At 28.2% G+C, this 13,335-nt stretch overlaps 1 protein-coding gene across 2 annotated transcripts; it reads left to right on the top strand.

Annotated features, from left to right (window-relative positions):
- The first annotated feature begins 2,324 nt into the window (after positions 1-2,324).
- Positions 2,325-5,468, top strand: LOC103569731 (multiple coagulation factor deficiency protein 2 homolog). Of its 2 annotated transcripts, none has more exons than XM_053739747.1 (6): positions 2,325-2,480; positions 2,770-2,888; positions 3,152-3,220; positions 4,740-4,942; positions 5,012-5,160; positions 5,225-5,468. In XM_053739747.1, exons 2-6 carry the CDS (start codon positions 2,781-2,783, stop codon positions 5,401-5,403), a joined length of 708 nt encoding a protein of 235 aa, XP_053595722.1. In that variant the 5' UTR covers positions 2,325-2,480; positions 2,770-2,780; the 3' UTR covers positions 5,404-5,468. The 2 variants fall into 2 exon arrangements, with proteins under 2 accessions (XP_053595722.1, XP_014297322.1); XM_014441836.2 differs by having other exon boundaries at positions 3,155-3,220.
- The last annotated feature ends 7,867 nt before the right edge of the window (positions 5,469-13,335 follow it).

The raw sequence follows: 13,335 nt of genomic DNA on the forward strand, positions 1-13,335 counted from the left end.
TTTAAAATAAGTTGTTCAGTTTGCACTTAAAATTAGTGAATATTCACCGATTTCACTTATTCATGTTTATAGAGTAATAATCTCAATTTAAATATTGAAATTTGAAGTTTATGTGTAAATAAATCATGTTACAAGTAATAGAAATGACTGTTTGGTGGATAAAAAAGGCCATTCGGCAATCGAAATGGAAGTAGATTTTTCATTATTTATTTAATTATTTAAATCTGTAAGGTAGGCGGTAGCGTTTAAAGATTCATATCTAAAGCTTATAAGATCAATTATATTTATGCTTGTCAATTTTAAAAAAATACTTTATGGATACTTTAATGTTGAGATTTCAAAAGTGTTACACGGCAGGAATTAAAATTGGAACAGTTACATGAATTTATTAAAAAGTTGAAAAACGAATGCAACAGCTAAATTTCAATAAATAAATAGCTAATTTTCGTTGAATATAAAAAAATACTACTGAAATATGAAGCTCATTAGATAAGCTACATAAAAATATTACCAAGATTCAACTATTACGTATTACTTGAAAGTTATTAAATGAGAAAGTAAAAAAAAATTTTTTTTTCTATTTTTCTGAAAATTTTGAAATTCATCAAAGTATTCGAAAAAATTATATAAAGAGTAAGCAACATAGTTTAAATTAAAGCAAATCGAATGAACATAAAGATTCAATCACCAAAAATAGATTATCTCTTTAGGATCAAAAGTTATTTAAAGATAAATCAAGAAAATTTGAATTTTTCGAAAAATTAAAAAATCTTTAAATGACTATAACTTTTAAACTTTTCGGCCGATTTACAACTGAATTTGTTATTACATTTTATTCATTTTGACAGTTATTATAACAACGGTTACCATGGTAACCACCTTGATAACCATAGTAACAGTAACCATGGCAATGGTAACCATGGCAACGGTAACCATGGCAACGGTTACCATGGCAACGTTGGTGGGAGGGGGTAGCATACGTGATGGTTATCGAAAAATCCATTTTGGCTAGGAATTGCGCAAAATCCCTTCTTATCTCTCATCTACAGTGAAAAAGGAGTACCTATGCCAAATTTTAAATGAATCGGTCAAATACTTTCGGAGATCTAGTGATGAGTCAGTGGTATTTCGCTTATATGTATATAGATATAAACTTTTTCACCAATAGTATTTTTGGAATCTACTTGACTCAAATAGATAGAGAATGTTAAAATTTTTGTAAAATTGCGTCATGAGGACAAATACAACAGTTAGATTTTTATAAAATCTACTAAAAAATTAAATTATAATAATTTAACGTTTCAGCTCCAACATTCGATGTTTGAAACATTTAAGTTTATATTAAAAAAGTATCACTTTTCTTAATTAAGATTAATCAGGGGCGACGTCTAATAATTTTTGAATTTTTTTAAAAACGATAAATTATAAAAAAAGAATACTAAAAAATTTGCACATTTATCAATTTTCTATAGAATACATGTCTTTTCTATAGAATACAGATGTATACATGTCCATATTTTTAGATTTTTCTTTTTTACTTTTTTTTTTTCTGTTCTAATTCCTATCTAATTTCTTGAGAGAAATCTGAAAATTTTTGTCTTCTAACTTTAGAATTACAAAAATTAAGATGGACTTAATTTTTTTTAATGTTTATCAAGACTAATGTACTAATTTACTTATTAAAGAATGAAATAAATGATTCCAAATTCAATTTTTGAATTATATAACCAAGATAATTATTTTTTTCTGATACTGAAACTAACAGATGTCTAATAATTTTTGGATTTTTTAAAATGATAAATTTAAAAAAATTGCACGTATAGTTTTTTAAATTTTCTACATATGCATACTTTTATTTTTTTTTTTTTTAAATAATGAAAACAAATAATTCTAAAATTATTAATTGTCTGCTAAATTCAGAATCATTTCTTTTTTTACTAAACTAAAAGAATAATCATTTGAATTTTTAAAAAAATAAATACGACTATTTTTTTTAATTCCCAAAAAAATTTTTTTTAAAAATTAGAGAATATTTAATTTAAAAAATGTCAGATGTCGGCTAACTTCAGGGTCATAATAACGAAATCTTATTGGCTAATTTTTAAAATCGTCACCAATAATAATTACGATTCAGTAATTATTAGAATCAAATTTTTTAAATAATTAAAAATACAACATATAAAAAAATATTTATACTTGATATTGAAATCGAAAATTATTTCAAATGAAAAGTTAGATAAAAAATTTGCTAGATCGAAAGTGCTGCCACCTAGTGACGATATTTGATTATCATTAAAAAAAAACTAGACTAACAAAAATAGAAAAAAAAATAAAAGGGCAAATGCATGGTTCCTATCCACGTCATTAGGCCACAACACAAATTTGTTCGAATCGTAATTACTCATAAGTAAAATTTGAAATAAAATTTGGTTTTAATTTATTATAAATTTATGACATTAAATTAATTACTAATAATTAAGGTAAGTTTCTTTTTTAATTAATTAATAGTACATATTTAATTTAATAATTATTAAAGTAGTAAACATTGAAATTAGTTTTTGAATAAAATAAAAACATATTGTTACGTTTTTCAAAAATATGTTATCATGAATGAAAATTTAGCCATAAAATATTTTAATTATCAATTAGTATTTTATTGGTTAAATTTTAATTTATGTCACTAATTTTAATTGCTTTTAAAAACCAAAAGTTAAATTTGCAAAAATTTTTTAAATTTTAATTATTGATCAACGAATTATTTTTTTTTAGAGATTTAAAAGATGGAGTGGATTTTAAGAGTATTAATTATAGGATATATTATTACATTATCAAGTAATGTACAAGGACAGAGAGTAGCACCAGGTGTTCCACCTCAACATTATCAACAAGTAAAAATTTATTTTTATTCAAATGATCCTGAAATTAGCCGACGTCTAATAATTTTTTAATTTTTTTAAAAACGAATTATAAAAAAAAATAGTTTTAAATTGCATCTGTAGCATTTCTCATTTTCTACATGTGCATATTTTTTTTTTTTGTAATTTATTCGATGAAAAAACAAACCGAAAATTGTTGTCTGCTAACTTCAGAATCATTTTTTCAAAATAATCATAAATAATTTTTTTATTTATTAATTTTCTTTATAAATCAGCAGGTTCCTCAACAACAAATGCATCAGCAGCAAGTTCATCAGCAGCAAGTACACCAACAACAGCAACAGGTTTGTATTACTAAATTTCATATAAATCTGGCTATTGAATTTGTCCTCATGGTGGATTTTGTCATCACCTATCATAAATAGTCGAGTAGGTTTTAAAAATACCATTGATTTTAAGGTTTATGTACAGTAGGACCTCGTTATAAGACTATTAGTTTCTCTCTCAAACTATCAATATAGTCTTATAACGAGGTCCAACTGTATATGGGACATTCCAATTTTAATTTTTGATTTTCTTTATTTTTTTTTGTACACATAAGAAAACTCTTCCTGGTAAATTTTGAGATTTTTCCGGTGACCCGTTCGAAAAATCGCTTTTTTAATTTTTTATATAATAGTTGAAATCGAAACTTTTATTTTTGAAATTTTTCTTTTTTCATGTACTTTTTGGAAAAAATACGAACAAGGGTTTCAAAATATTTTTCTATGATTTTCAAGTTTTAAATTTTAAATCGTTTTTTTAAGGTTGATGTGTATTTTGATTTTTGTGAAAATTTGTTATAATTAACTACAATCTACTCCACAACTTTTAACACCGATCTGACCCTGGGACCTTCATGGCTATTTTTTTTCGATTTGTGAAAATTCGAAAACTTTTGTTTTCTCTATTAATAATTATGAATGCCGATTTATGTCACTATTTATTATTTTTCTAATTCTTTTAAGTAGTTTTTACAATTTTTCACTATAAACAGGTGTTTAAAATTAATAATTAGACGTCACTTTTGTTTATAAGCACAGGAAAAAAAAAATGAAAGACTTAAGAATCCTCAATTTTACTTTAGAAAAAAAATAACCGTGAAGTTAACAGACAATTAACACTTTTCGGCTTTTTTTTTTAAAATCAATTACAAAAAAAAAAAAAATTCAAAGACGCACATGTAGAAAATTAAAAAAACCATTGGCGCTTTTTTTTAGAATCTGTTTTTTTTTTTTTTTATTTATCGTTTTTAAAAAATTTCCGAAATTATTAGACATTGGCTAACTTCCATAAAAAAAAATTATGAGTGTGAACGCAGTAGACATCAGACAAATTTAAAATTAATGATATGAAATTTTAAAAAAATGCGCATTTAGATTATTTTGAAATTAATAAGTGCATTTTATATTAATGTTATTTTTTTAATCATTTATCCTATTTATTTATAATTTCAAATTTGTCTGATGTCTGCTACATTCAAACTTGTAAAAAATTACTTATTTTGAGTATTTATAGAAACAAGGGAATTTAATTTTTTTTCTCTCAGTGTAGTACATTATCATTAAAGATATTCCAGACCTTTTTTCATTAGCTTCGATTTCTGTTACTCAACTCATCATTTAGACGATTTATTTATATTTTGATGGCATCAAAATCCACAAAAAATGTTTAAAAAAAATTTTTTTTCTTGATTAATTTTTGTCAGAAAACTTGAAAATTATTAAATAAATTATGAAAAATCTGCTTCCATTTCCGCTGCCGAATATTCTTTTTATTTTTGTGATATTCAAAAAATAATTATTTAATTAATTTGCTTGATAGTATCAACAAGTACCAGTTCAACAACAGCAACCACCACAGCAACAACAATATCAACAACCACCACCTCCACAACAACAACAGCAACAACAACAACAGTATCAACAACCACAACAACATGGTCAACATCATCAACCTCATAATCATGCACATGATGGACAACCTCAGCAATTACTTAATGCTGCAAATATTGCACACGAAAAAGAGTAATTTGTTAATTATTTTTTTTTATTATTTATTCATAAAGAAATTTAATTACTTTTTATTTATTGCAGACATATAGCAGAACATTTGGATGTACCGATGGATACAAACAAAATGACAGAACAAGAATTACAGTTTCATTATTTCAAAATGCATGATGCTGATAATAACAATAAATTAGATGGCTGTGAATTAATTAAATCGTTGATCCATTGGCACGGTAAGCAAACAAAAAACAATCCACACAATTATTCAATTTACTTTAATAATTTGTAATTTTTTAGAAGAAACAAAAGATCCCAAAGCACCAAATGGTGAGGGAAAAATATTCCAAGACAAAGAATTAGTCGATTTAATTGATCCTATTTTGAATATGGATGACACAAATAAAGATGGATACATTGATTACCCAGAATTTATTCAGGCTCAGCAAAAAGCTTCTGCCGCCAATCCACGACCTTAAGAAAAATTTTTTGTACTCATTAAATTTTTTTGCACTTTAATAATGAAAATAAATATTTAAAATTACAGTTGTCTACAACATTTTTAATTTTAATGCTCATGATATAGAAGTAGTGGTGGAGGGGGGGTAATTTTGTTGGTTTTAATTCCAAAGAAAATATTTTTAAAAAAACATTTGTACATTGAGGTCAGATTAAAAAATCACTAAAAGTTAATTAAATTTCAAATTTATAAAAATTTTAAATATTTTCAAGTTGACTGTTGAAATACAAAGAGCTCCTTGAGCTCGAAAACATTAGTCTAAATAAATTTTCGAGCTCGAAAATACCCTTGCTCCCCCTTTTTTTATGAGCTTTTCAAGCTCTAAAGAGTTACGTTTTATGTTAAAATTGAGAAGTTTAAAATCGAAAGTAATTAAAGAATGAGCGTTTTTTAAATATTTATCTTATTTAATTTTAGTACATTATACTATGATTTACTTGGGAAAAATTACATTAAATGTTATTTTCTTAATTTTTCTGTAAAATAATTTTTTTTTTACTTGTGATAAGTTTTAAACGTTTACTTGGCGCGATTTTATACAAAGAATCTGTTTTTGTTAGGATTTCAATTTCTGAGCTAATATATAAAATTCTAGTTTTTTGAGAATATTTTTATCTTTTACAAGTACTACAGAGGGTAAAGTACCTCCCATAGAACTCTAAAAAAACTCATTGAATTAGTTTAGATAAAAAGATCTAATTGTAGAGGCGCTACAATCTTTTCGCGAAGTGAGATAGCGCTTAAGAATTTCTGGAATGATCTATGCATTTGATTTGCTCTTAAATCCCGCCAAATCTTTTATGTATCCAATCAGTGAGTGAATATGTCAGTCAAAATTGGCACAGAGAGATTCGTCTTAAAACGAAACTTCGAGAAGCTTGAAAATTTTACATAAATGACATCGACACTTGGGCTGTGGTACCCAGTTGCATTAGCTCTTGCAGACTGTGCACATCTTGAGTATTGCTTTTAGTCAGTGCCATCAGTGTATTAATTTCAATTATGAGTTTTATAAATCCAGAAAAAATGGATAAATGCATAGATGAAGCAATGCCTAGTATAATGAATATATTATGGAATACAATGCTTCAAAATAATGTAGTAAATCAGGATGATGCTAATACATTAACATCTCATCAGGTAAAATGTTTTTCAAAATTATTAATTCTTTTTTTTTTAATAAGGTATACACTGTTAACAATTTTTGTAAACCCTGCTTAAAAATCTGATAGATTCTCATAAAAAAATTTTTATGAGAATGAATCGGCAAAGTGTCTCATCGAAAAATGATAGTCCATATTAGAACCTATGAGAATATATTCAAATCATTCATTCATTCTTATGTAAAGTTTGTTGTACATGTTCACATTTTTATCGGAATGAATAGGAATGGGTCATACTTACATTTCGTAAGAAAATCAATTGGAAATGTACACGTCTTGTTTCTTGTTGGTATATGAAAATGAATGGGGAAATAATTTTATTATTTTTAAGTAAATTTGTAGGCGACATTCTTATGGGAATCTATAAGAAAATAATTTGCGATGCGTCAATTTCTTATAAGATTTTATGGGTACAAGTTTATACCACTCTTACCGCTGTATGAGAATGAATGGGAAAATAATTTTATTATTTTCTCATAGGATCCAATTATTAGTAACAGAATAATTTTCTCATATGTTCTTATTAAAACAGAAATTTCGTAAATTTTATTATTTTCTCATAGATTCCTGTTGTTAATGACAAAATCATTTCCTCATACATTCCCATCCAAACAATAATTTTATAAATTTTATTATTTTCTTATAGAATCCCATTATTACTGATGAAATTGTTTCCTCATATGTTCTTATTGAGACGAAATTCTTATAGATTCCTATAAATCTCGTGAATGTTTTACCTCATTCAACTTTATAAAAACTCACTTTTCATAAACATTTTTATTTTCCGATAAATTCTTATAAAGAATTTCTTATCCGAATCTATGAGAAAATAACTTTTTTAAATAACTCCCATTCAATCTCATAAAATTCAGTGAGTTCTATGAGAAGACGACTCCCACTTCCTATAGAACTTATTCATTCTCATAAAATTTCTATGAGAATTTATAAGAAGCTGTCGGATCTTATGAGATTTTTTAAGCAGGGAAATTGAAATAGTTTTACAAAGAAATGGTATCCCGGGTTAAAAAATTAGATCTGTTTTAAAATAAATGATAAATTCCAATGTTTTTTCTTTAATTCAAGTTTGTAAATCATATTTATTTTACATAGGAATTTAATCTGTTTTTGCCCGTACTATTCCTTATCCACGCCAAAATCAGACTTATTTTCGTATATTTAGTCTGTTTTAAATCGGGTTTAGACTAAAAACAGACTTTTTTATTGTAATTATTGGCTTGTGTTCGAATGTTTTTAAGGAAGAAAACAGACTTTATTTATTATCATTTTTAGTCTGTTCTTAATCGCTTTTAGATCTAAAACAGGACTTTTTAAAAATATTAATAATAATAATAATCTAGATTTATAAATTTATTTTAATTTTTTGGTATTTGAAACATGCTAATCCGCTTCCGTAATAAGATGCCACAAGAATTTTGATGTTTTCTACTGCCAAAATATTTTTGATTTCATCCAGTAAATCCGAAAAATTTCTTGACATTTTTAGAGTTATTTTATCACTTTTATTAAATGCTATAAATATGCTGTCAAGACAAATAAAAATTAAGCTTTCAAACTTTTATTAACTGTCGACATTTTTAAACAAAAGATACTAAGTAAATAGTAAACAGAACATAATCAATTCTGTAGCTTGATATCTTTTTTATAAATATTGTCCATAAATAAAAATCTTCTAAGTCCATGATTTAATCTAGTTTTGTCCCTGCAAATTTTCAGAACTAAAATTTTTAAAGTTCAAGAATGAATCTAGTTTTGTCTGCCCGTAATACAATTGTTTTTTAAAACAACATGTTGAAAACAGCTTGAAATTTTTGTAAAAGATCAAAAACAGATCAAATAGTTCAATTAGACTAATATCAGATCAAATTTTTTGGTCCGGATAGATCTAAAACAGATTAAAATTTTTATAGAAGTTCAATAACAGACCAAGTAGTCCAAATACACTCCAGTTAGACTAAAATCATATCAAATTTTTCGACCCGGATTAGTTATCCCAAATAAATTTTAGTTTAATAGAATTTAACAAAACCAATTTAATTGTCCGAAGAGAAATTTTTTCTCAGTGTATAGTACGACCTTTTAGCATTTGGTACGCGAAATAATTAAAAACATCGATTTTTTGTCAGGAATATGAAGAAAACTTAGAAAACAAGCGGGAGATCATAATGAAAATAAAGGAAATTGGCCAGAATGCAGCTAATATGTTACTTGACCGATTTTCGAGCACTGACGATGGTAAAATTCATCGGATGATAAAAGAAGCTAGTGCTTTTGATCCGTAAGTCCAAATTGACCAAGTATGTATGTAAGCAATTTTTAATTGTTGTCTGATGACATTATGCAAATCTTCAATGGAGGAATATGAATTATAAAACTAAACTTCCTACAACGAGAAGTATAAAGATTTAAAGGACAAAAACTGTAAATCAGTTACAACTATCTGTAGACCAGAAAATAACTTGATTATATAAACGAAATATGAGATAAGATACGAGAATTATTTCAAACAAATTAAATAAATGCGAATATTTTCCAAGTGCCTCCATGTTGTTAAAGACATAAAAATATGTGAAGCCAAACTAATCGTAACTGAATTGGCTGACAGCTCACAACGGCATACAAATATATACAATTGAACAGCAATATACAAAAAGCTGATGCTAATCTACCTATTACCATAAATAATTAAGAGGCAAAGAAATGTTTGAAAATAAATTCTATGAACTGTTCATACTGAATATAATTATTGATGTCCTAAAGAATATTCAAGGAAATATTCAACTGATCAATTGAACAATAACTCCATATGATTAATTTTAAGTATTAATATTATAAACTCTCAAGAAGCTAAGTATTTTTTTTAATTTTATCGCTGAGAAAGTTTAATATTTTTTTCTTAACGATAATACTTTATACGTTTTATTGTTATTAATATATCTTCTTGTAGACAAATACCTATGGTTTTTTTTTATTTTTAAGGGATGATGGTTCGGATAATTCACCATGGGATGCTACAGGACCTTTGAGGGTTAACGTCAAACAAACAGCGGAATCGAACATTATACCGAAGCAAATACTCAGAAGCAATCCAAGAGGCTTAGTATTGTCGATAACAATAACTGACTACAATGATCCAAAGAATAATCGAAAATCTGCTGAGTATGATTCGAAACATGTAAAGAAATTGTTTCAAGAACTTGGTTTTAAAGTTATTAAAAAAACTAACATCAGTGTTGAGGTAATATATACATATATATTAGACTAGGCCAAAAAAATCGACTATTTTTTTTTTCTTTCGATATTGTTAAATTATTATTCTTGATGACCAAAGAAAATTATTGTGCAAGTTTGAGCCCTTTATATTGATATTACGAGGTGTATGGTTACGACTATTCGTTTTTTTGAAAGAAATTTAATTTTTTATCCAAAACTCGTAAATCATCTAACTGAAAAATTTGAGCAATATATATTCTTAAAGGAAATTGAATTCCCTACAAAAAATCTCTCTTAGTAAATTGACGTAAAACGAGCCGTTTCCTTGTAACCGTGCCTTAAATATTGATTTGTTTTTTAAATTCATTGTTTCTATTTTGGATTTTTTTAACTACTAGAAATATTAAATTTTTTTTCAGTCAAGATACATATTCTTGAAGAAAATTTAATGCTCTACAAAAAAGGTCTCTTAACATTTTTTGCTAAATTCACTCCTTCGATAGTTATTTAGGTTATTGAAATCGTTTTGACTCAACTTCAACCTTGAAGAAACGAAATTTTAATTCGTTCCAAAAAACCGTGTTCTGGTCGATTTTATTTACTTACATTTGAATACAAATACCTAAAGAACTTTCAAAAATTTCGGAAACCTGAAAAAATATAATTTGTAGGAAATGAAATGATTTACAAAAATAAAGGTCTTCTAACATTTTAAGATAATTTGGATAATTTCGCCGAAAAAGTCAAATAATACTAAAATTTATACTATGAATCTAACTTGGACCTTGAATAACTTTTGAAAAATTAAATTTATCGAAAAATTAAAAGACACCTTTTTTATAGAGCGTTCAATTTTTAACAAAAATTTCTATTGATTTTCCGGATACACTGATTCCCTGGTGTGTGATAAAATTCCAAACTTGAAAAAAAATTTTTCCGATGTTATTCAAATAGGAAATTGAAAATTGCGATGAGGCAATTGTTAATATTAATATTAAGAGTTCAAACTTAAACAATATTTTTTTTTCGTCATCTCGAGCAATATTTTCTGAATAATTTTAATAAAAAAAAAAAATAGTTCTTCGAACCATAGAAAGGAGGTTTCTCTCAAGCGCGTCAGATTAAGATATATATGGTTCATCTTTATGTTCTAAACGTACTGACTCATAATCTGACGATTATCTAGAGGGATTCGCCTGATCTGACAAAAAAAAATTAGAAAAACGGTTCACTTTAAAGGCCATCCCTGCAACTTCCCACTAATTCCATTCCTGGGCGCTTGAAATTGTACTTATGACATTTTTGAGCTCAAAATATAATTTATGTGATATTTTGAGCTCGCTAAGTTCAAAGAAATAATATTTCTATGCATTTGAGCTCTCCCAGCTCGAAAGTCTGATAGAAGTTTCATAGAACACTATTTTTGGAATTTTCAAACCGCAATAACTTTTGAATGGATCAACCAATTTTGACGCAGTTCGCACCATTCGACGCAGTTTTATCATCCTCATAAGTAATTTTGCAATTTTAATTGATCGAACCACAAATTTCGGAGTAATCCCGAAAAAACACTTTTTCGGGTTTCTTTCGTTCACGATATCTCTCGAACGAATCAACCGATTTTGACCAGCTTGGTGGCGATCGACGTGGTTTTTCAAGCTCAAAGGCGGATTAGTTTTTGAATTTAATCGATAAAGCCGGTTAAAAGTTATTCCAAAAAAACCATTTTCAAAAAAATTTTTTTTCTTATTTTTTTAAATCATTGAACTTAATTAATTAAAAAGCTCAGGAAATAGCATGCAAATAAATAAGTGTATGCTTTTTTAGTAGTGAGAGAGTAATAGATAGAGAAAGAGTGAGAGAGGAATAGAAATTCGGAGAAGGAAATGTAGGCATCACGCAGCTGCACGCATTTAACTTTATCGACGAATTTTTGTTATTTCGGCTTGCGGAAATCGTCAGATTATATATTTTTTATTATTCTTGAATTATTTCCTTCAAAATAAAAAAAAATTTAGACGCTCGAGAATGTCGAGATGACGTTTTTTTTTTACAACTTAGTTGCCCTCCCCTTTTTTTACGTCACTCCCAAATTGTCAGATTAGTGGAATATACACTTTTTAGGATGTAATTAACTCACCCTACCTTAATCTTACGCGCTCGAGAATTTCTGATGGTCAATTTTTTTTTACTAATCTGATCCTGTATCCTTCACGGGCGGCGTTATATATGGGCCTCATGTTTTGTGGAGTTACTTAACCGGGTACAAGGTATCCCCCTGTATATTAATCTGCCGCGCTTTAGTAAATCCCGAAATCCCCGCTTGGGCTCCCCTACTACAGCTGAGTGTTGAACTTCAGCGAATTGAATACTGGAGATGCTTGCAGCCTCTTTTGAATTTCCTTGTACCTGATCCGATTCCAACTTGCCGCCACAATATCGCCGGAGGGGTCCAAGCCGATGAAGTAATCGAGAGAGAATCGTCCTCACTAGCTGGTTCTGAGCTGCTTTCAAGCTCTTCCCGCTCTTCACTTGATTCTTCCTCCCCCTTTTCTTTTCCCCTCTGCTCAATCTTCTGGATCTTTTCTAATACGATCTCGAACATATGGTTCATCTGATCCTGTAGTGCTGCCAACTTCGATATCTTTACCGTCGAATGGTCGTCGGTATTCTCATTTGACCTTTTTTGGCCCTGACGATTTTCTAACTGTGAGTCTTCTGCTTGTTGTCTCAATTTTCCTGCGGCCTGCATGCGCGAAATGCAGAAAGGCTTTACTGGCTCAATTGCGTGCAAGAAGATCTCTGCTTGCCCTAACGAGCCTTTAAGCTTGTTTACCATTATTGTTCACTCGAAGTTTATTTGCCGCGATTAATTGTTCGTTTTTCAAACTTGGATTGTTCTTCACGGCGTAAATCGAATTGTTCAAATCGGAATCGAAATTGGTAGTTTGTTCGAAGTCGAATTATTCAAAGTACAAATGCGGCCGTTCAATACGAAGTCTCTCCCAGATCTCCCGTTTTCCATCCATGCGGTCGATCTATTGCTCGGTCGAAGTCGAAATTTTCGATTCTAGATGCCACTAGAATTTGCTCATCCGGTAACTATTTATTATTTGAAATAAATTCAAACCACGAGTCGATGTCGAATTTTTCATTATATTACAAAATATATATATATATATATTTGGCGACGATACTTTAGGATTAGATTAAAACAATCACTGCCTAAGTCACCAAATACCCAAGAGTGAAACTTTCTGAGTGATAATGAGAAGAGGAAAGATAGAAAAATATATTTGTGGGGTGAGAGGCATTTCGTCTAAGCATACGATAGCTGAGACTCCACAATTAAGTGTGTCTATCATATACCCCACCTAAGACGCTGTTGGAAGTTACATCTTGGAAATTGTTATATATTGAAGCCGGCATAGAGACGAGGTACTGCGAGAGGCGCAAGTTGTAAATGTCATCTCACGGAGTGAAGCCGAACCTCCACA

The sequence above is a fragment of the Microplitis demolitor genome, chromosome 6, assembly GCF_026212275.2.
Source record: "Microplitis demolitor isolate Queensland-Clemson2020A chromosome 6, iyMicDemo2.1a, whole genome shotgun sequence".
Lineage (NCBI taxonomy): Eukaryota > Metazoa > Arthropoda > Insecta > Hymenoptera > Braconidae > Microplitis > Microplitis demolitor.